The sequence below is a fragment of the Halichoeres trimaculatus genome, unplaced genomic scaffold, assembly GCF_033239565.1.
Source record: "Halichoeres trimaculatus isolate MK-OKI-2021-1 unplaced genomic scaffold, fHalTri1.1 fHalTri1_scaffold_24, whole genome shotgun sequence".
Taxonomy (NCBI): Eukaryota; Metazoa; Chordata; class Actinopteri; order Labriformes; family Labridae; genus Halichoeres; species Halichoeres trimaculatus.
This window is the reverse complement of record NW_027437202.1, coordinates 9111887-9131905: the sequence shown is the minus strand read 5'-3', so window position 1 is coordinate 9131905 and position 20019 is coordinate 9111887. Positions and strand designations below refer to the sequence as shown.

The 20019-nt window shown below is 49.0% G+C and overlaps 4 protein-coding genes across 7 annotated transcripts; 3 read left to right on the top strand and 1 right to left on the bottom strand.

The window, feature by feature from the left end:
• Positions 1–245: 245 nt before the first annotated feature.
• On the top strand, positions 246–5432 carry vps16 (VPS16 core subunit of CORVET and HOPS complexes). Its single transcript, XM_074664409.1, has 24 exons — positions 246–434; positions 680–768; positions 864–955; positions 1048–1176; positions 1270–1414; positions 1515–1630; positions 1720–1842; positions 1927–1982; positions 2059–2148; positions 2238–2409; positions 2498–2629; positions 2715–2842; positions 2926–2961; positions 3047–3155; positions 3232–3366; positions 3449–3557; positions 3631–3728; positions 3901–4005; positions 4090–4167; positions 4274–4360; positions 4456–4538; positions 4613–4709; positions 4796–4899; positions 4980–5432. The coding sequence occupies exons 1-24, from the start codon at positions 385–387 to the stop codon at positions 5119–5121; spliced, it is 2505 nt and encodes an 834-aa protein (XP_074520510.1). The 5' UTR covers positions 246–384; the 3' UTR covers positions 5122–5432.
• A 172-nt stretch (positions 5433–5604) lies between these two features.
• Positions 5605–8007, top strand: rgn (regucalcin). Of its 2 annotated transcripts, none has more exons than XM_074664472.1 (8): positions 5605–5709; positions 6163–6340; positions 6419–6601; positions 6673–6773; positions 6854–6968; positions 7055–7186; positions 7260–7414; positions 7500–8007. In XM_074664472.1, the coding sequence occupies exons 1-8, from the start codon at positions 5662–5664 to the stop codon at positions 7548–7550; spliced, it is 963 nt and encodes a 320-aa protein (XP_074520573.1). In that variant the 5' UTR covers positions 5605–5661; the 3' UTR covers positions 7551–8007. The 2 variants fall into 2 exon arrangements, with proteins under 2 accessions (XP_074520573.1, XP_074520574.1); XM_074664473.1 differs by having other exon boundaries at positions 5647–5709; positions 6168–6340.
• A 26-nt stretch (positions 8008–8033) lies between these two features.
• fmnl2b (formin-like 2b) lies at positions 8034–16018 on the bottom strand. Of its 3 annotated transcripts, XM_074664396.1 has the most exons (28): positions 15357–16017; positions 15004–15087; positions 14789–14869; positions 14605–14681; positions 14427–14510; positions 14195–14338; positions 13991–14117; positions 13835–13911; positions 13655–13748; positions 13499–13573; positions 13299–13409; positions 13065–13214; positions 12889–12990; positions 12573–12793; positions 12392–12489; positions 12121–12309; positions 11978–11998; positions 11687–11811; positions 11404–11606; positions 11097–11331; positions 9915–9983; positions 9714–9794; positions 9484–9613; positions 9248–9408; positions 9064–9165; positions 8896–8994; positions 8670–8793; positions 8034–8592 (listed from the first exon to the last, which is right to left on the bottom strand). In XM_074664396.1, the coding sequence occupies exons 1-28, from the start codon at positions 15471–15473 to the stop codon at positions 8504–8506; spliced, it is 3270 nt and encodes a 1089-aa protein (XP_074520497.1). In that variant the 5' UTR covers positions 15474–16017; the 3' UTR covers positions 8034–8503. The 3 variants fall into 3 exon arrangements, with proteins under 3 accessions (XP_074520497.1, XP_074520496.1, XP_074520498.1); XM_074664395.1 differs by having other exon boundaries at positions 9248–9613; positions 15357–16018; XM_074664397.1 differs by lacking the exon at positions 11978–11998.
• Positions 16019–18363: 2345 nt separating this feature from the next.
• On the top strand, positions 18364–19960 carry s100b (S100 calcium binding protein, beta (neural)). The gene is made up of 3 exons (XM_074664498.1): positions 18364–18519; positions 18741–18902; positions 19108–19960. The coding sequence occupies exons 2-3, from the start codon at positions 18765–18767 to the stop codon at positions 19252–19254; spliced, it is 285 nt and encodes a 94-aa protein (XP_074520599.1). The 5' UTR covers positions 18364–18519; positions 18741–18764; the 3' UTR covers positions 19255–19960.
• Positions 19961–20019: the final 59 nt, after the last annotated feature.

Here is a 20019-nt window from a genome sequence, read left to right as displayed (position 1 = left end):
TCTTTCTCTGGGTCCAAACAGGAAAAAACACTCATTACAGAATTAATTCAAACACAATAACCTCATTATTCCATGTGTGAATGTATTGTCTTTTAGTCACAAGCGTTAAATATAAGTATATTCTTCATAATCTGATATTTTCATGTCATTTCTCTGCTCCTTTTTCCTCTTTTCCCCTAATCCTCCTCGGCTGAGCTCTGAAGCGCTCATTTTTCATGAGCAGCAGCCACCAGAGGGCGCGCGGCATTCTGCTGTTTTGTGACCGTAGAAGAAGAAGCACCCGTTGTTGTGATGATGAGCTGACTGACGGGAGCTAGGCTAAAGCTAACCGTGATTTTTCTCTGCTCAGTCTGAAGTTTTCTGCTGTCAGCGGAGGGAGGCAAGATGGCGTTCATCACCGCCAACTGGAACCCGCTGGGAGAAGCTTTCTACCGGTCAGTTTGTCTCTGATACACCGGTCTCTGGACCGTTAGCATCCGCGGCTAACGTCAGGCTAAGGGAGTGTTGTGCTAATCACATGACTGCTGTCAGAGAGGGGACAGGCACTCTGCAGCTAAATAAAGAGAAAAATAAAGATCGATGAGTGTTTTTTAATTTAATTTATATTTTATTTATACAGGAAAACATGTTAAGAATCACCCTTTAATTAAAAATGCTTGTGAATTGTGTGTGTTTGCAGTAAAACAGAGCTGTATGAAATGTGCTGGAGCCTCAGAGATGGGCTCAGAGACAGTCTGGTGGCTGCAGCTCCTTATGGAGGACCAATAGGTAAACACACACGCACATAAACAAACGTGACGTCATGGGGTTAAAGGTCAACAAAGCAGTAAAGTCTCTAATAACTGTCTGTGTGTCTCCATCAGCTCTCCTCAGAGAACCACACAGACGCTCTCCAAGTTCTCGTCCTCAGCTGGAGATCTACTCAGCGTCTGGGATCTCTGTTGCAAGTTTCCCGGTGAGAAGTTGTTCACTCTGACACCTCACCTGCTGGAGCAAACACCTGTCCATCCTCAGGTATTAATCAGAGTGTTTCTGTCTGTATCTCAGTGGAAGAGCGGTCCAGTGGTTCATCTCGGGTGGACGGTCAGTGATGAGCTGTTGTGTGTGCAGGAGGACGGCTCAGTTCTCATCTACGATCTGTTTGGATCCTTTAAAAGACACTTCAACATGGGTCAGGTGAGTCTCAGTAGCTAGTTAACTAGTTAACCAACCACCTGGCTGTGATAACCTTGACTCTATCTGAAGTGAATTTCCCTCATCTTGAAACAGGAAGTGGTCCAGAGTCAGGTGTTGGAAGCCAAAGTGTTCCACTCTCCTTATGGAACAGGTATCGCTATAGTTACAGGCTCCTCCCGCTTTACCTTGGCAACCAACATTGAGGACCTGAAGCTCCGAAGGCTACCTGAAGTCCCAGGTGATACCTGACTCACCTGGTTGTGAACTGTGGTTTCCATCACAGATTCTTAGACCCAGCTGACGCTGATCCCCCTCTCATCCTCTCTGTGTCTCTGCAGGTCTTCAGGGGAAACCGTCTTCGTGGCTCGTCCTCTCTCAGGACAGACAGACCAAAGTCCTCCTGTCTGTCGGTCCTGACCTCTTCATCCTGGACAACACAGCGTGCATAGCTGTGGTGAGACACAGACAGAGAGTGATGCTTACACAGACAGGTAGAATGTTTGACCACCCTCACCTGTCTGTCTCTCACCTGTCTGTTCTCAGGTCCCTCCAGGTCTCAGTCCTCAGGCGGGCAGTATTCTCCAGATGTGTGTCTCTTTCAGCTACAAATACCTCGCACTCTTCACTGACACTGGACACCTGTGGACAGGCCCCTCCCACCTCCAGGTGAGCTCCTTCAATCAGCTGAGTGTGTAAACCTGAGGGGGCGGGATCTTTGTGGAAGATTGACGGATGATTTTCTGTCTGCAGGAGAAACTGAGTGAAGTCGACACGAAGAAGTCGACGCCTCCCAAACAGATGGTCTGGTACGTTCACCTGTGTGTTTGTCGTGACTTCTACCTGTCTGTCTCCACATTCACCTGTCTCACTTCACCCATCCAGGTGTCGCAGACCAAAGAGCCAGCAGCCGTCTGTGGTTCTGATGTGGGACAGACTGCTCATGGTGGCCGGAGTCTGCCAGGACACCATCCAGTATCCTATAAACCGGTTCATCCTGGACCTTATCCTTGTTTCTGATTCACACCTTTATTCGTGTTGCGCCCCTTGACCTTTGACCTCAGGTTCCCCGTGGAGGATCATTGTGTTCTGGTTGGAGAACTGGATGGCGTCAGAGTCATCAGCTCAACCAATCAGGAGCTACTTCAGGAGGTGCCGCTTGTCTGCCAGGACATCTTCAAGATCGCATCGATGGCGCCGGGAGCGCTGCTGCTGGAGGCTCACAGAGAGTACGAGGTAACACCTGTCTGTCTGAACACCTGTCTGTCTCTGAACACCTGTCTCTCTCTGAGCACCTGTCTGTCTCCTTTTCTATTGGCTGCAGAAGTCCAGTCAGAAGGCGGATGAGTACCTGAGGGAGATTAAGGAGCAAAGCATGCTGGGAGAGGCAGTGAGACAGTGTGTAGAAGCAGCAGGACATGAGTATGACTCCATCACGCAGAAAGACCTGCTGCGGGTGAGGACTCACTGACTGAACAACGTTTTTTCTCAGGTGATCTCAGGTGATCTCAGGTGTAACAGTTGTAGTTTCTGTCCACCAGGCGGCGTCGTTCGGAAAGTGTTTCCTGACAGACTTCTGTGCGGACGTTTTCGTGACAACCTGCAGAGAGCTCAGAGTGCTGAACGCCGTCAGAGAGAGCAGCGTGGGGCTGCCACTCACATACACGCAGTATCCTCCTCTACAGGTGCATCATGGGAAACGTAGTAAACAATAACATGTCACATTCAGAGCTCCTTAACCTTTGACCTCAGATTCAAACAGATGACGATACAGGTGCTGATTGACAGGTAAGTCGATCTCACAACCTTCTGTCTGCCCCACCTGTCTCTCTGCACCTCTCACCTGTCTGTCTCTCACCTGTGTGTCTCTCAGGCTTGTGTACAGACAGTTTTACCCGTTAGCGATAGAGATCTGTCGTTACCTGAAGATACCTGACTACCAAGGGGTGAGCAGAGTGCTCAAACACTGGGCGTCGTGTAAGGTAAGCTGTCTCACCTGTCCCACCTGTCTCACATTATCACCTGCAGCACTTACCTGTACGGTGTGGTTATGTTCAGGTGCAGCAGAAGGACCTATCAGACGACGCCATTGCACGAGCGGTGTGTGTGAAGGTGGGAGACTCACCTGGTGTTTCCTACTCTGACATCGCCGCCAAAGCGTATGAATGTGGTCGCACAGAGCTCGCCATCAAGGTGAGGAACATCAATCATACCCAGCGTGAGCTCACACACCTGTAGGAAGGTAAACAAACTTCAGCTGCTCTTTGCTCCTCAGCTGCTGGACTTCGAGGCGCGCTCAGGTGAACAGGTCCCTCTCCTGCTGAAGATGAAGAGGAGTCAGCTGGCTCTCAGTAAAGCTGTCGAGAGCGGAGACACCGACCTCGGTGAGTTTAATTTAGCCCCGCCCACTACCTTTAAAAGGGAGATGATGTCACATTCATGCGTCCTGTGTTTCAGTCTACACGGTGGTGACGTATCTGAAGAGCGAGATGAACAGAGGAGACTTCTTCATGACGCTGAGGAACCAGCCGGTGGCTCTCAGCCTCTACAGGAAGGTGCGTAATCTGACGATGAGTTCATCTGTTTTTAATCTGTTTGATAATCTCTGCGTCTGCGTTATTGAGCTGATCAGTTCATCCCTCCTCTTTTAAAGTGATGCTGAGTTAATCTGTGACTCAGAGGAAGTTGTAGCATGATGTTAATCTGAGTTAATCTGTGGGATGTCAGTTCTGTAAACTGCAGGAACAGGACACTCTGAAGGATCTGTATAACCAGGACGATGATCACCAGGAGCTGGCGAACTTCTACGTCACTGCTAGTTACAGAGAAAAGGTAAAAACACCTGAAACACCAGATTAATGATTAATCACCTGCAGATTAAAATCACATGATGATTTGGTGTTTTCTGTCGCTCAGAGGTTAGACAGCCGTCTGTCTCTGCTGCAGTCAGCTGTGGACGAGTACAACAAGGCCAAGAACGAGTTTTCTGCCAAGGTGAGCTCACAGCTTTGAGGTTGAATGTTTACGGAGCAGGTTTTATTATTTTTAATGCTAAAGATAATTAAATAATTTGGTTATGATCATTTTTATTCATCTCCAGGCCACAGAAGAAGAGATGCGTCTCCTTCGTTTCCAAAGAAAACTTGATGATGAAAAAGGGGCGGGGCTTCTAGGACTGTCCCTACAGGTATATAAAGCAGCTAAAGTGATAAACAAAACCCAACTATGATCATCTCAGTGCCTGCTTTGTGATGTCACTTCCTGTGCTTTCTGTGTCTGAAGGCGACCATGGAGGCCTTACTGGCTTTAGGACTCAACAAACAAGCCGAACAGGTGTACCGGGACTTCAGAGTACCTGACAAAAGGTGAGCTGTTCATTTCAGGAGTCAGTCTTCTCAAGCTGTCTTTGCCTCACCTGTCTGTTTCCTTACCTGTGCAGGTATTGGTGGTTAAAGTTGAAGTCTCTGGCAGAGAAGGAAGAGTGGGAGGAGTTAGAGAAGTTCTCAAAAAGTAAAAAGTCTCCTATTGGCTACCTGGTAAGTGTAAGCCCCACCCCCTTTGTGTTCTCAACGATCATAAATTGCAGATATCAATATTTTCTTCCCATGATCCTTTGCTTCAGGCATTTGTGGAAGTCTGCATGAAGTGTAACAACAAGTACGAGGCCAAGAAGTATGTTTCTAAGGTGACGCCCGAGCAGAAGGTCAAAGCTCACCTGGCCATCAGGTAAGACTGAACATGCATGACATGATCAGCCAGGTGTGAGCAGACCACTCAGGTAAAACGTCTCTTTCTCTCCCCTGCAGTGACCTGGAGGGGGCGGCGGACGCTGCAATCGAACGCAAGAATGAAGCGGAGATGGGGGCGGTGCTGTCCAGATGCTCCACGTCTGACCGCGCGTTGATCGACAAGTTGAACCGAGGCAGGAACTCTGTCGGCAAAAAGTGACACTCACCTGACGTCCTGTTTGAAACTTAGAGCTGGTGTTACCATGGTAACCTGGGCTGCTGCTTCCTGCATTCCAACATCCAATCAGCTGCTCAGTCACGAGCAGATGTCCCTTTATGCACTTCCTGTTGACCCTGCTGTACTGAAAACATAATAAATGTTTCTGAAAAACGCCTGAAATGTTGAACTGACTCAAGCTTTGGCTGCATTTCCTGCTGTGGCTCCTTCACATTAAAAGCCTTCCATCACAAATCTTGTTTTACTTTTTTCTTTCAGATTTTAGTACAGTTAAATTTGAGAAATTCTCTGTAAAACAGCTGTTTTTTCCTCAGAAGGTCTACAACAATGCGCATTTGTACCACAGGAGGGCGACAAACTAGATTTGTGTTTTTATCTGATGCTGAAATGTTGAATTAAAGTGAAAAATTTTCAACTTTGAAAAGAGAAATATTTCATATTTTACAGTTTAATGTGTCTTTGTGTCTCATTAAGTACAGGTGCGTTTAACAGTAGGGGCGTGGCTCATGTGACGTCAGCCACATGACCAAACAGAATTGTGGAGAAACAGACGCGTGCAGGTTGTCAAAGGTAGGATAAAACATCTTTTAATTAGTTTAATTACGTTGAAAGTTGTTGTTTACGTCGTGCTTTTGTTTTAAAACGTGTTTAAAGTTGTGAATCAAACTTTCTGCTGTGAACGGTGCATGCGTCGAGTTTGGGAAGAAGTGTCGCTTTTATGACGTTTTAAATACGTGTTTTCACGAAGATAAAGTTGTGCTGAGTGATTTATTTTTCAGCCGAATGTTGTATAAAAGTCTTTTCATGAGAAATAATGTGTTGTCAGGTCTTTTCTCCTCTTTGAAATGTGAATATGAGGTAAATAAGAAATAAAGACGGATTTCTGAACGGGGTTTGGTGAGCGCAGAGAGCGCTGAATCAGCATCACTCCAGTTACTCGTTAACAGAGTGAGAGCAAACAGGACCATGATGTTAAACTCATATGACCCTCTCTCCTTGTGTTTCCATGACAACACGGTGAAGGCCAGACACATCATGACGTCATCAGCCAAGGTGGAAACTGTGGTGAAACTGGGCGCTCTGGTTGGTGAAGGGCCCGTGTGGGAGGAGTCAGAGCAGACCCTGCTGTTCGTTGACATCGCTGGACAAAAAATCCACCGCTGGAGTCCAGCGACCAATCAGATCCAGTCTGTGGAAACAAGTCAGCCAATCAGAACACAGGGAATATCCACACCATGAAGAACCTGTGAGTGGCTCTCACCTGTGTTTCTCTCCTCAGGTGACATGGTGGGCTTTGTAGTTCCTCGCCGCTCAGGTGGTTACGTCGCAGGTGTGGGGCGCAGCTTCATGGCTGTGGATTGGTCGACTCAGGCGATGACGCACCTGTTGGAGGTGGATGAGGACAAACCGAACAACCGTTTCAACGACGCGAAAGTGGATCCAACTGGACGACTCCTGGCAGGTGAGCACAGGTGACCTCTCTGACGGGAGCAGCGTTGCCATGGTGACAGCTTAAAGTGTGTTGTGTCGTAGGGACGATGGGGAGAGAGGTGAGACCTGCAGAGCTGGAGAGGCAGCAGGGATCTCTGTTCTCCTTGGACTCTGACCTCAGGGTGACGAAGCACCTGAGCCAGGTAACCTGACCGGTCTGTTAGAGTCTGAGTGAGGTGTTACCTGTCTCACCTGTCTTACTGCACCTGTCTCTCTCTCTCAGGTGGACATATCCAACGGGATGGACTGGTCTTTGGACCAGAGGACTTTTTTCTACATCGACAGTTTGTCCCTGACCGTCGATGCTTTCGACTATGACACGACCACGGGACACCTGGGTACCTGTTTACCTTTGTTTACCTTTGTTTACCTGTCCTGCTCTAATGTTAATCTGTTTGTTTCTCACGGTTAATATGTTGCCTAGACAACCGCCGCGTGGTGTATCGAATGGCGGAAGAGGAGGGGCTTCCTGATGGGATGACGATTGACCTTGAGGGTCGTCTGTGGGTCGCCTGCTACAACGCCGGACGCGTCATCAACATCGATCCAGCTACTGGTCAGTCACAGTGTCAGAGTGGCGGTACTGGGTTTACTTTGTTTCGTTTGTGTCTTAACGAGTGTTTCCTCAGGTGTTCGTCTCCACACTGTCTCTCTGCCCGCCATGAAAACAACGTCCTGTTGTTTTGGCGGTCCGGACTACTCTGACCTTTACGTGACCTCTGCCAGTCTGGGCCTCGACCAATCAGAGAGAGGACGTCAGGTTGAAGCTGGAAACATCTTTAAGGTGAGTGTTGTTGATTCACCTGTTTACATTCTACTGCACAACACACAGCTAAGCGTGTGTGTGTGTGTGTGTGTGTGTTTGACAGGTGACAGGTCTTGGGGTCAAAGGTCGCGCATCGTGTTTCTTCTCTGGATGATTACAAGAGGTTTTATTGGCTAGTCACAGCACAGGTCACATGATCAGAAAGATCAGGAGTATCACCTGTTAGCTTTAACTGATGATTGAACTAGGAAATGGAGGATTCTGGGTAATGTAGTTTCACAACACAATTGATTTTTGTATGGACTAACACAGCACTAACACAGAGTTTTGATAAAATGAGTCTGCACCTTCATCATCGTCCAGTGTTTTATTTACATCAATATCACAACAAACAAACAAACAAACAACGTCACAGCTTCTAGAAAACGTCTGTACAGGTAGAAAACATTGTGCTCTTCTTTTGATTTAAAATGTTTCATGAGGAGGAGGAGGAGGAGGAAGGTAGGGAAGGGGGTTGGACCAGGAAAGGAGGTGGACAGGTGAGGAAAGAGGAAGAGGAAGAAGAGGAGGACAGGTCGGCGGGGGGCTCCACAGCAGGTACGTCCTCGCCTCGTGTCCGTCCGTGGTGACGTGATGCTTCCAGGTGTTTGAGTCTTTGTTTTCAGTCAGAGACGACGGCAGTTTAACACTTAAAGTTTACACGTATGCTCGTTGCTAACACTGATTCTGGTTTCAGGCTGACGTGGACAGAAGCTCACCTGACCGTGTGCGGGGCGTTTCAAAAACAGTGAAGAACACGATGCAGTAAAAAGAGGACACCTCTGTACAAGATCCAGGACCCAGAACACCTCAGACCCTGCAGACTTCATGGTGACCTGTTGGAGCTGACGAGGCTGGGTCCAGGTGTTCAGGAGGTCAAAGGTCAGTTCTTGTTTTGTTGTTTTTTTTCCAGCGACAAATAAAAAGATTAAAACATGATGTCATCAATTTACATGGATTGATCACAAACGTTCAAAGTGCTGATTGGTCCCATTGATTAAATGTGGGCGTGGCCAGCTAAAGGTGAGGACGCTCGTCCTCTTAACGCTGACAGGTAAACTCTCTCTCTCAGTAGTGCTCCTCAGTGTGGGCGGGGTCACAGAAGAAGCGCGAGCTGCGTTTGGCGGATCGAGCCGTGAAGGGGACGGTCTTCAGAGCTGCAGGTAAGAAACACGACATGTTAGCGTGATGTGACATGTGATGTCACACATGATGATGATGAAGGTGTGGTTACCTGTGATGATGTCCTCGATGGCGCCGTCCTTCCCCTCGTAAACGTGGCGGCTGTCTTTTCCTTGGCGTCGCCGCAGCTCGCCGATGAGCTCCTGCTGCTGCCTCCTCCCCCGGTGAGAGGGAGACTGTGGGGGAGAAAGGGGAGAGTTTAACCGTTAACCCAACCCCCACCTGGATGTTTCACCTGAAGGTCATCCTGTGTCAAAGGTCAGAGGTCACAGTCTCACCCGTGTCTCCTCGCCCTCCTCCTGCTGCTCCTCCTGCTCCAGTTTCTCCAGCAGCATCTGCTCCTGGCGCCTCCTCTGCTCATTCTCCTCCTCTGCTACCTGCACAGAGAGTTACACATGAGACATCACCTGTGCAGAAAGGTGGAGTCTGGCGGCGGCGTGTCTCACCCTGTAGGCTTTGATGAAGCGAACAAAGATGGGGAAGAAGACGGACGGCGGCATCGTCTTGGAGCTCTCCCCGAAAAACTTCACCACGTCCTCGAACGCGTCCTGGAGAGCGCAGAACATCAGGTGATGCTTCAAACTCTTAATTTCTCTTCAGATCAGACGTAAACGTTGGTCACCAGCTCACCTGAGCGATGCGTGCGTCCTCCTGCAGCTTGCTGAGCCGTGATTCGTTCCTGCTGATGAAGTCTTTGAGCGTGGCGTTGTGCTGGACGCTGAACTCCCTCCAGGTGAGCTCCATGCCGCGCTGCAGCTCCTTCACGTCACACAGCACGTTCTCCAGACTCACTGCGCACAGGTGAGATGTCCAGGTGAGACTCGCTGTGTGTGGTGTGCTGTGCTGTGATTGGTGGAGAGACTCACCTGCGGCGGCTTTGTCGACGTAGTGCAGCTCGTTGTAGAACAGAGACACGGTGGGATATTTCTCTCGCACCACGTTGGAGATGTAGTTGAGCAGAGTCTGAGTGCGGTCTGTTGATTTGGTGTCCAACAACTTCACACACACACACACATCATCATCATCATCATCATCATCAAGGATTAAACATTCAAATTAAGGCAGCCTGATGTGTGTGTGTGTGTGTGTGTGTTACCAGGTCTAAGCTCTGCAGTTTGAAGCCGTACACAGCTCCTCTCTTGCTGCTGTTCATGTAATTCCCCAGAGCCAGGATGATCTGACACACACACCAGGACAGTTTACATCACGTGTGTTAGACAAACAAACATTACACCTAAACGTTAAAAACAAACTTTATTTTCCTCTGTGAGGAACTGAGCGACAGCCTCAGACTCACCTCCAGGATCTTCTTCAGCTTCTGAGACGATTTGATAGAAACTGAAGCAGCGATGATGGCGTGGAGTTGCTGAAGAAAGAGGAAAGAGTGAGACAGGTCCAGTTCAAGAGCTGACAGCTCTACCTGTCTGTGTCTCTACCTGTCTGCATCTCTACCTGTCTGTGTCTCTACCTGTCTGTGTCTCTACCTGTCTGCGTCTCTACCTGTCTGTGTCTCTACCTGTCTACTTGTCTCTCTGACTGTTTGTATTAACTTGTCTGTCTACCTGTCTGTGTCTACCTGTCAGTCTCTAACTGTCTGTGTTGCTACCTGTCTGTCTCCTCCTGTCTGCGTCTTGTTTAAGTCTCCTTCTGTCTGTCTCTCTCTGTCTACATCACTACCTGTCCGTGTCTCTACCTGTCTGTGTCTCTACCTGTCCGTCTCCTCCTGTCTGAGCCTCTATCTGTCTGTACCTGTCTGTCTTTCTACCTATCTGCCTGTACCTGTCTGTCTTTCTTCCTGTCTGTCTCTATCTGTCCGTGTCTCCTTCTGTCTAGGTCTCTTTTTGTTAGCCTCTACCTGTCTGCGTCTCTACCTGTCTGTCTCTAACTGTCTGTCTCTACCTGTCTGTCTCTTCTTGTCTGCGTCTCTACCTGTCTGTGACTCTACCTGTCTGTGTCTCTACCTGTCTGTATCTCTACCTATCTGTCTCTACCTGTCTTTTTCTACCTATCTGTGTCTCTACCTGTCTGCGTCTCTACCTGTCTGTCTCTATCTGTCCAAGTCTCTTCCTGTCTGTCTCTATCTGTCCAAGTCTCTTCCTGTCTGTCTCTACCTGCCCCTGTCTCTTCCTGTCTGTCTCTACCTGTCTCTCTCTACCTGTTCTGCTCTACCTTTATGTGTCTCTTCCTCTCTGTCTCTACCTGTCTGTATCTGTTCATGCCTCTACCATCTGCCTCCTCCTGTCTGTGTCTTCCTGTCTGTGTCTCTACCTGTCCCTGTCTCTTCCTGTCTCTCTCTACCTTTATGTGTCTCTTCTTCTCTTTCTCTACCTGTCTGTGTCTCTACCTGTCTGTCTCTACCTGTCTGTCTCTTCCTGTCTGTGTCTCTACCTGTCTGTCTCTTCCTGTCTCTCTCTACCTGTCTGTCTCTCTTCCTGTCTGTGTCTCTACCTGTCTGTCTCTCTTCCTGTCTGTGTCTTACCGGCGTCAGCATCTGGACGTTGTCGTTGAAGTTTCCCATGAAGGTCATGATGGACATGCGCTGGTTGAGTCTCTCGATGCGGCTGAACTGCATCATGAAGCGGTCCTCATCGCTCAGCGCCTCCAGAGGTTTCCTGTCCCTCTCGTATTGCCGTAGCAGTTTCACCTCCGCCTCCGTCGGCAGGAAACGCATCAGACACTCCACAAAGTCCACCCGGACCGTCCTCAGGTCAAACCTGCAGAGACACAGACCAGCTGTTGGGTCCAGTCCTTCAGACCCCTCGTTGAGGTTTTGGGGTTGGACTTACGTGTGGATGGCGCGACAGATGACCTCCGTGCCCTGGCCCGCCTTCCTCAGCGTGATGGCGAGGTTCTTGGCTCTGTTCGCCTCCAGCAGAGAAACCTTAGACGCGCTCTTCTGAGGGAGTTTCTGTCTGGACATGGTCAGGTCCACTGCCGGACCCTGGGCCTTGGTCTTAAAGAGCTCCTCAAAACCCCCCATGTCCAGGTCCTGGGAGGAGACAGAGGAGTGTCAGCATGTAGACAGGTGAGGTGAGCAGACAGACAGGTGTGTGTTAGAGTCCATCATACCTGGAGGATGGCCTCATCGTCCACGTCGTTAAAAACCGTCCCGTTGATCTGACTCGGCTTCAGGGCGACCCAGTTCAAGACCGGCATCCTGAACTTGGTCTGGATCGGCTTCTTGATCTTCACCGCTGCTCGCCACAGAGAAAGAGAGATTAACTGTTAGAGATCTGAGAGGGATGAGGAGGAAATGGATGAAGATGAGGATGGAGGAAATGAGGATGATGATGATGATGATGATGATGATGATGATGATGGTGATGATGATGAAGATGTAACCCTCCCAGAAACACCTACAGAAGAGCTTGAGTGGACCCTCTGTCAGCACAACGAAAAGGAAACAGCAGGTTAGACGAGTCATGCTCATATTTCCATGACGACTGACAGTGAGAGATTCTGATTGGCTGCTCAGTGTGAGGTCACACTCTGCTCAGTCTCACCTGCGAGCCCCGAGTTAAAGATGACAGTCGGTGACCCCCCAGTACCTGGAAGAGGAGGGGCTACAGGAGGAGGAGGGGGAGGCATGGGGACACTGGAGGAGAGCTCACTGGTTCTACAAGGAGGAGGCGGGGGAGGAGGGGGAGGAGGAGGAGCAGGAAGGGGAGGAGCAGGGTAGGCGCCGTTTGAGACTTTAAAAGGAGAGAAGAAGAAAACAGGAAGTTAGTCTGAGCAGGTGTCAGTGAAAGCAGCTTCTGATTGGTGGAGACTCACCTGGCATTGGTGGTGGAGGTGGAGGAGGGGGCGGGACTGGCATCCCTGGAGCTCCGCCCATTTCTGATCCCATGCTGTGATAGGCTACGGTCTCCGGGCTGCAGAAACAGATCAATAACACCGTGAGTCACACGGAGGGAGGGAGGAGCCTCCTCCTATTGGTCACTGAGGTTTCTCTCACCTGGGGGACAGGTTAGGACACGGTGGAGGTGACGGGGAGGCGGAGTCAGCCACGCCACCGTCGCCCTCCCCCCTCTGAGGCTGAGGAGCTCCTGGTCCTCCTGACTGCTGCGCCTCCTGAGCCTGACGCTCCAGACGACTTTGGCGCCGAATGGTCTGATCCTTCTCGCGAACCATCCGCCGCAGAGTGTGCACCTGGGTGTTGGCGCTCGCATACACGTCCTGCACAGGTGAGAGGATCAGGTGAGAGGATCAGGTGAGCTCGAGCCTGGATTTAAAGGGACAGTACAACACCTGAGGAGGGACGTGAGCCTCACCCTGATGTGGTCCAGCTCCTTGTTGGTCTGCATCAGCTGTTTCTCCAGCTCCACGATCTTCAGCATGGCTTCGTTCTCCACGTCCAGCAGGCGCTCCGACATCTGACACACACAGAGACGTTAACACCTGTCTGTCTGTCTGCTCACCTGTGTGACTGCACACCTGTCTGTCTTACCGTGCTCAGACTCTCCTCCAGCTCCTCTACTCGTTCCAGCGCCGCCGTCTTCGTCTCGGCGTCCTCCAGCAGCGTCCCCACGTCGAACACGTTGTCCAGGTACGCCTGAATCTGCACCTGCAGCCTGTCGCTCTCCGTGTGCTTCAACCTCTGTGGAGACAGGTGAGAGATGCTTTAAAACACACCTTTACCTGCAGCGGGTCATGTGATGCTGATGATGACGTCACGTGTTACCTCCAGGTGTTCGTCCAGGTTGAGTTTGGTGAAGTCGTACTGAAGGTGGACCCTGAAGTTCATGTCCTCCACGGAGTGAACCACGATGTTGATGAACTGCATGCACGCCACCTGTACACCGTTACCATGGTGACAAACACACACCTGTTAACTCAGGTGAGGACAGAGGCAGGAAATCAAACGTTGGGTGAAAACGTTACCAGGAAGTCGATGTTGTCGTCTTCATTCTTAAAGTGCTCCATCAGCTTCTCGAAACGCATCGACTCTGAGCACACCTGGGACAGGTACATCAACCAATCAGAGACAGGATCCTCATTTATGTGTGTGTGTGTGTGTGTGAGTGTGTGTGTATTTACAGTCTTGAAGTTGTCGAAGGCTGAAAGGATGATCTCATGTCCTCCTCTGACCAAACAGACGGCGGCGAGCAGCTCCAGCACCAGCGCTTTGGTCCTGAGAGTCAGACAGGTGAGAGTCAGACAGGTGAGAGGCAGACAGGTGAGAATGTTTTGGTACCTGTCGCGGCGTCTCTGACTCACCTGGGGTTCCTGTTGTTGAGGCTGAGGGCGATTTCGTTGACGGCGTGAGGATGTGACATCACCATGTTGAACCCGTACTGAGGAAGAGGAGCAGACGAAGGTGAGATCAAACTCCATCACCTGTCTTTGTGGAGTTATAAAATCCAGGTGCGTTACCTGGTAGTTCATGATGGCCCTCAGACACATCACACACACGTGGACGTCGTCCTTCTTACAGACGAGACGCGAGTTCTTCAGGGTGCGGCGGCTCGGCAGCGTGTTGGATCGGGTCACCAGAGTGGAGCTGCGAACATGAACGCATCATGAGGCGGTTTATCTCCCAGGTGAGCCTTCTCTAGAGTTACCTGGTGACTGAGTTACCTGATGGAGTGTCGCGCCGCTCGTGGGACTGAAGAGGAAGGAGAGGGGAGGCTGCAGTCGCCGTGGAGATCCTCGATGGATCGACTCCAGGGGGAGTCGATGGAGGAGACGTCACCGCGGTCCTCAGACTGCTCGCCATCAAACCTGAACACAGAGGAGGTGTGTCTAATCATCATCCAGGTGTTTGCTTCACCTGCAGAGTGTGTGATGACAACATGAGCTGGGGACTCACGTGACGGCGTACTGAGCAAACGACAGGTACTCCACGAGGACATCGAGGCCGCGATTCTCCTCGTTCAGGAACTCCCTGACCCACCTGAGGAGGAAGGGAGGGAGACAGGTTATCTAAGGTGTTCAGACAGACAGGTTAACACACATGGAGGGAGACAGGTGTTTAGATAGACAGGTACCCGATGTGGTTTGTGCGGAGAGAAATCTCAAGCTCTCTGAGCACCTGAGTCGACTCTTGGACGCGTCGTCTGAATTTCTGCAGAGGGACAGGTGATCAAAGGTAAACAGACAGACAGGTGTGTATCTTTTTTTTTATTAACCTTTATTTTCTGATCCTCACACAGACTACATTTCCCATCTCACCTTGCGAGTGACAGCCGGGTCCAGGAAGCCCCTCAGTTTCTGGATGTAGGTATGTGGAGGGTTTTTCACCTGGAATCTCTCCTGCATTAACACACACACACACACACACACACACACACACACACACACACACACACACACACACACACACACAGAGGCGGTGATCAGCTGATCTCTCTCGTCCTGACCTCGATCCCTTCAAACCTCAAACCCACCTGATCACAGATCAGCTCCCACTTCTTCTCGTTGTCATAGGAACGCAGCAGACGCACCTTATCAGGAGGGAGGTTCATCGAATTCTGAAAAACAAGACTCCCATCACTCTCACCTGAAAATCTGTGTGTGTGTGTGTGTATTCATGTGTAGGTGTGTGTGTGTGTGTTTTGTCTCTGAATACCACAAACTACAAACAATCCCATCATCCTCGGCAGCTCTAGGTGCTTTAACTGGCTGATGTGAGCACATTAAAGCTAATCGCTAATGAAGATGCGTGTAAATGTGTGTATTAGTGTGTGTGTGTGTGTGTGTGTGTGTGTGTGTGTGTGTGTGTGTGCAGGTGTGTACTCACCAGAGCGATGGAGAATCTTTCCTCCAGCTCCGCCGGGTCGGGCATCGGGAGGCGAACCGGAGCAGCTCTGGACCGGATCACGGCCAGCTGGCTCTCCATGCTCTCTGCGTTCCCCATCACTCACACACACTCACACACACACACACGCAGAACACACCCACCTGCAGACACGCACACTCAGCGCACACACAGCAGCAGGAACATGTGGTCGGCCATCACAGACGGGCGGAGGATGTGCTGAAGGCCTGTCTGTCTCTCCCTCCTGTGTGTGTGAGTGTGTGTGTGTGTGTGTGTGTGTGTGTGTGTGTCTCTGTCTGTCTTTCTCTCTCTCTGTCCGTCAGGAGCCCGTTCCTCTGGCGTCCTCCCTCTCTCTGAGTCTTTGTCTCCCGTCCTCACTGCAGCCGCCGCCGCCACCGCCGCTGCTGCTGCTGCTGCTGCTGCTGCTGCTGCTGATGATGATGATGATGCTGATCCAGATGAAGACTCTCTCTGATGGCGTGTCGGTGTATGAAACGTGTGTGTGTGTGTGTGTGCGTGTGTGTGTGCTGAGTGTGAGCTCGTGTGGCAGATCAGCCGGTTAATCCTCCCCCTCTCCTCCCCCACATGAAGAAAGAAAGAGGATCTCTCTCTCCCCTCTTTGTCTCTCGCTCGCCCTCCCTCCCTCCCCTCACACACACACACACTCTCGCTCTCCCTCGCTCGCTCGCTCTCTTGCAGCTGCAGTCTTTGTCTAGCTCGCTCAACCCTCCCTGCTCCCTCTCTCCCTCCCGCCTCCTCAGACAATGAGCCTTCTGCTGCCACAGCCCCCCGCACACACACACACACACACACACACACACACACAAACACACACACACAAAGAGGGGTGCAGGGAGAGGGGTGACTAGTCTGATCCTGGACCAGCTGTGTCCACAATAATAATAACGATCATATAAAAAAAAAAAAATGATTATAATTATATTACTAATAATTAAATAATTAATAATCATATTTCACCTAATATTAATATTATTATTAATAACATTATTTTTTTCCACAGGGGGAATTTTTACCTGCAGCTCATCCTCCAGTCCAGCAGGTGGCAGTGGCTCCAACACATCTGTAAAAGCTCCATCAATGTGAGTATACATTTTCTTTTTCTTTTTTTTCTTTTTTTTTTGTGAATGTTTCTTTAACAAAATCCACATTTATTATTTTCCAAATAAATCGTATGTGTAGGAAATGGTTAGTAGGATATATATCATATCAGATATCATAAATAAAGCTTTTTTAATTATTATTTTGAACATTCCCCAATATGCAAACTTTCATTGAGGATAATAAAAACAAGGTACTTTCTCTTCCTGTTAACAAAACAAAACGAAGTAAAAGTAAAAAAAAGAACATAACAATAATCTTAGAACACAGAGGGTTAAGTAATTATAAAGGAATCCATAAATAAAGTAAGAAATCAACAATGTGAGTATACATCTATTGTAATATAAACAAGCTGCTGCATTATTTGTACTCTGCTGTCATCCAGTGGTGGAATATAGGAACTACAAGTGCAAACACAATTGTGATTTCTGACTTTAAAATCTCCCTTTTTGCCCAGAGGAAGGGCTCAAACTGAAGTGTGATTAAAAATAAAAAAAGGTCAAAGGTCAACAGAGAGTAATTTGACTCTTAAACGTAAAAATAAACTCTGAACAAACTTGAAATCTGAGCCCAACACAAGCTGCCAGCCAGGTGATGACTCGGCCTTTTCATGCCCAGCGGGAGGCGCTGACCTGTTGCCCAGGCGACGGCTCAGCCCGGGGTCCCCTGGGCCGGACTGCAGGGACGCCTCGGCATTTTGAGGACGCCGTCTCCCTGGAAGCGAAATCCTAAAAGGAGACACAACAGAGGAGAAGAAAGACGGGCGAGGAGAGTGTGAAAATAGAATCGAGACACCTCAAACACACGCCAGAAATAAATTTATCTTTATTCGCTAAGCGCTGCCACAGAGGACTCGTCTGATCTAAAGTGTTTCATCTCTGAATCTAAAACGGTTCATCAGACGCACGCAGCTGGAGTCAGACTGTAATCCATGAAAACAGAGAAACCATGTTTCCAGCATGTTCGCTCGTGTCTTCACAGACTTCCAGTGTTTGTGAAACAAAGAGACGGCTGTTTTCCTCCTCGTGAGGAGTGAATTTATCTCCAAACAAAGACTCGGTTTATCGTAAACGGCTCTGTACGGACTGCGAATGGAGAGCGGAGGGAGGTCAAAGGTCAGGGAGGGCGCCGAGGGGTGCAAAGTCATCCAGGGAATTCAGCACATTGTGCAGATTATTGACACAGAAATACTCCTCTGTGAATAAATATTTAAATATGACTCTCTTGATCAGATCGTCTGTGTTTGTTGTCCCTGATGGTTCTGTTTACAGCGTTTAGGATTAAATCTGTGGCTCTGAGGCGTCTGAACTCCTGCCTGTTTGTGCTCAGGCTGCAGGAGGGCACACGTCTGGCCAACTTCAGCACAGAAAACAAACCTCTTCATTAACATGCACGGCCAGACGCTTCCTCTGAAACGGGCCTTTGTCGGGCGGCAGATGCACGAACACAGCGGAGAGAAGCAGATCGGATCAAACGGCGAGCGCAGAGGGAGGCTTTAAAGTTTCACTCAGGTGCTTTTAATAACTTCACACACCAAAAACACAAACCTTCCTCTCACATTTACCCAGAGACAGTCTCCTGAAGAAGCTGTCTTCAGAGTAATCAGATCCAAACTGAGGTTTGAAGGTCAGGAAAGTTTTTGGCTTCTCTGAGTGAAGGCAGATAACTCAGAGCGCCCCCTGTCGTCTGGCTGCAGAAGGTCATTGACAGCCCTTTTTGGGTTAAAGTTTTGTCTTAAAGTCACCAAACCTCAGAGAGAAGCTCTCCCCTGGTTGATAGAGTTAATACCAGCTCATTCTTTGTCACATTCAGAGTCCGCAGGCCCATCAGCTCCCGGTCTCGGTGGAGTGAGGGGAGGAGGACGGAGCCGATTGGTCAGCAACTTTGAAGGACAGGCTGGATGACCTCAGCGCTGCTCCCACAACGACACCAGCCACACATCAGCTCCCTCCACCCTGCTGCAGTATAAACTCTGCTGCCCGTCCTCTCTGCAGACTCATCTGACGCCTCCTGAACTCACGCTGAGGTAAGGCCTTCAGATTTTATTATTGCACAGACAAAAAGAAGAAAAAAACACTTTTTATAATAATCCAATGATGTAAATATCCTATATTTCAGGATCGCAGTTTGTCCTGTGTGTATAAAGTTACTTTAACATCACCTTAAAGATGTTTTTTAACATGCGTTTAGACCCTCAGCATGTGAGGGACACAACAAAGTGCCTGATGGGATGTTTTGTTGGTGCAGAAAAGCTGAAAGTCTGAGAGGACGATGACCGACCTGGAGACCTCGATGGCGACCATCATTTCCGTCTTCCAGAAGTACTCAGAGCGAGAAGGAGATAAACACAAGCTGAAGAAGAGCGAGCTGAAGGATCTGATGAACGAAGAGCTGCCGGAGCTGATGGGGGTGAGACAACACGACACAAAGATCTGAAACAGGAGGAAGTATTTACTTCTCCTGTTTCTCTAAAAATGTTGTCAGCGCTTTGTGTGAAGAGCAGGTTCAGAGAGATCACTGCTGCAGGTTTATGAAAAGAAGGATTTGTATTTGTTTAGAAACTTCCAGCTTCCTTTTCTTTCTGTGTCCTGATGTGAACCCTCTCCCCCCGCAGCACGTCAAAGACCAGAGCACGCTCGACAGTCTGATGGAGAGCCTCGACTCGGACGGAGACGCCGAGTGTGACTTCCAGGAGTTCATGACATTCATCTCCGTGGTTACCGTCTGTTGCCACGAGTTCTTCGAGCACGAGGATGAATAAGGAGGAGGCGAGGGGGAGCTACGGTAAATTAAGAAGGAGAAAAAGAAGAAGAAGAGGAAGCCTAGCAACGCACAAACTGACGGTGCCTTCGGAGCGGCCGGCCGGCAGCCAAAATCTTAGAGATGTCTGAAAACAGTTCAGTCTAACTTACGCTTTAATCTACCCTCTTCTAAGTTTCCTTCCTCATTAGATACACAGATTGTAAAGTTTAGAAAGTGGCTTTGAGATGTTGGCAGGGCTACAAAGCTCAGAGGCACCTGTGTTTGTAAAATCACGACTATCAAACATTTAAAGTTGGCGTTTCAGCTGGTGTTAGATCATTGGATTTCATTTTAAGTTACGGTAAAAATTAGATGTTTTAACATTTTTAAAATAGCTTTTCTCTTAGTTTGGCTGCTTCATCGGTAGGAAACAATCTTAAAGTGGAGCGCTGATGAGAATAAAGAGTCAGCTTATCTGTGTTTAGATCCTGTTTTAGTTTTTTCACTTTGTAATCATCACTTTTTGAGTCTAAATCTGTCTTAAATATGTAGCTTGCTGTTGAAATAATCACTGTGTCGATGAGTTCAGTTGAAAATAAATCATGTTATGGTTGTAACTCTTCTTTAAAGCAAATAAAATGTTGGTGTTGTTGAAGGAGGATTGTGTTTTGATATGTTGGTTCATGTGGATGTGATATAAAGTGAATAAAATCATCAATGTTGGACTCTTTGCTTATTTATTTTTTATTTTTCAGGCTTAAAATCATCTATTATTTAGATTAAA

What these genes read in the sequence shown, in the direction of transcription:
- s100b (XM_074664498.1), top strand. Translation starts at nt 18,765, where the DNA reads ATGACCGACCTGGAGACCTCGATGGCGACCATCATTTCCGTCTTCCAG. An exon ending in AGCTGCCGGAGCTGATGGGG is followed by an intron (nt 18,903 to 19,107) that starts GTGAGACAACAC and finishes CTCCCCCCGCAG; the next exon opens with CACGTCAAAGACCAGAGCAC.
- vps16 (XM_074664409.1), top strand. Translation starts at nt 385, where the DNA reads ATGGCGTTCATCACCGCCAACTGGAACCCGCTGGGAGAAGCTTTCTAC. An exon ending in GACACTTCAACATGGGTCAG is followed by an intron (nt 1,177 to 1,269) that starts GTGAGTCTCAGT and finishes ATCTTGAAACAG; the next exon opens with GAAGTGGTCCAGAGTCAGGT. An exon ending in AAGGCTACCTGAAGTCCCAG is followed by an intron (nt 1,415 to 1,514) that starts GTGATACCTGAC and finishes GTGTCTCTGCAG; the next exon opens with GTCTTCAGGGGAAACCGTCT.
- rgn (XM_074664472.1), top strand. Translation starts at nt 5,662, where the DNA reads ATGACCAAACAGAATTGTGGAGAAACAGACGCGTGCAGGTTGTCAAAG. An exon ending in CACGACCACGGGACACCTGG is followed by an intron (nt 6,969 to 7,054) that starts GTACCTGTTTAC and finishes TATGTTGCCTAG; the next exon opens with ACAACCGCCGCGTGGTGTAT. An exon ending in CAACATCGATCCAGCTACTG is followed by an intron (nt 7,187 to 7,259) that starts GTCAGTCACAGT and finishes GTGTTTCCTCAG; the next exon opens with GTGTTCGTCTCCACACTGTC.
- fmnl2b (XM_074664395.1), bottom strand. Translation starts at nt 15,473, where the DNA reads ATGGGGAACGCAGAGAGCATGGAGAGCCAGCTGGCCGTGATCCGGTCC. An exon ending in AGCTGAAGAAGATCCTGGAG is followed by an intron (nt 9,795 to 9,914) that starts GTGAGTCTGAGG and finishes TGTGTGTGTCAG; the next exon opens with ATCATCCTGGCTCTGGGGAA. An exon ending in CATCGAGGACATCATCACAG is followed by an intron (nt 8,593 to 8,669) that starts GTAACCACACCT and finishes TCTTACCTGCAG; the next exon opens with CTCTGAAGACCGTCCCCTTC.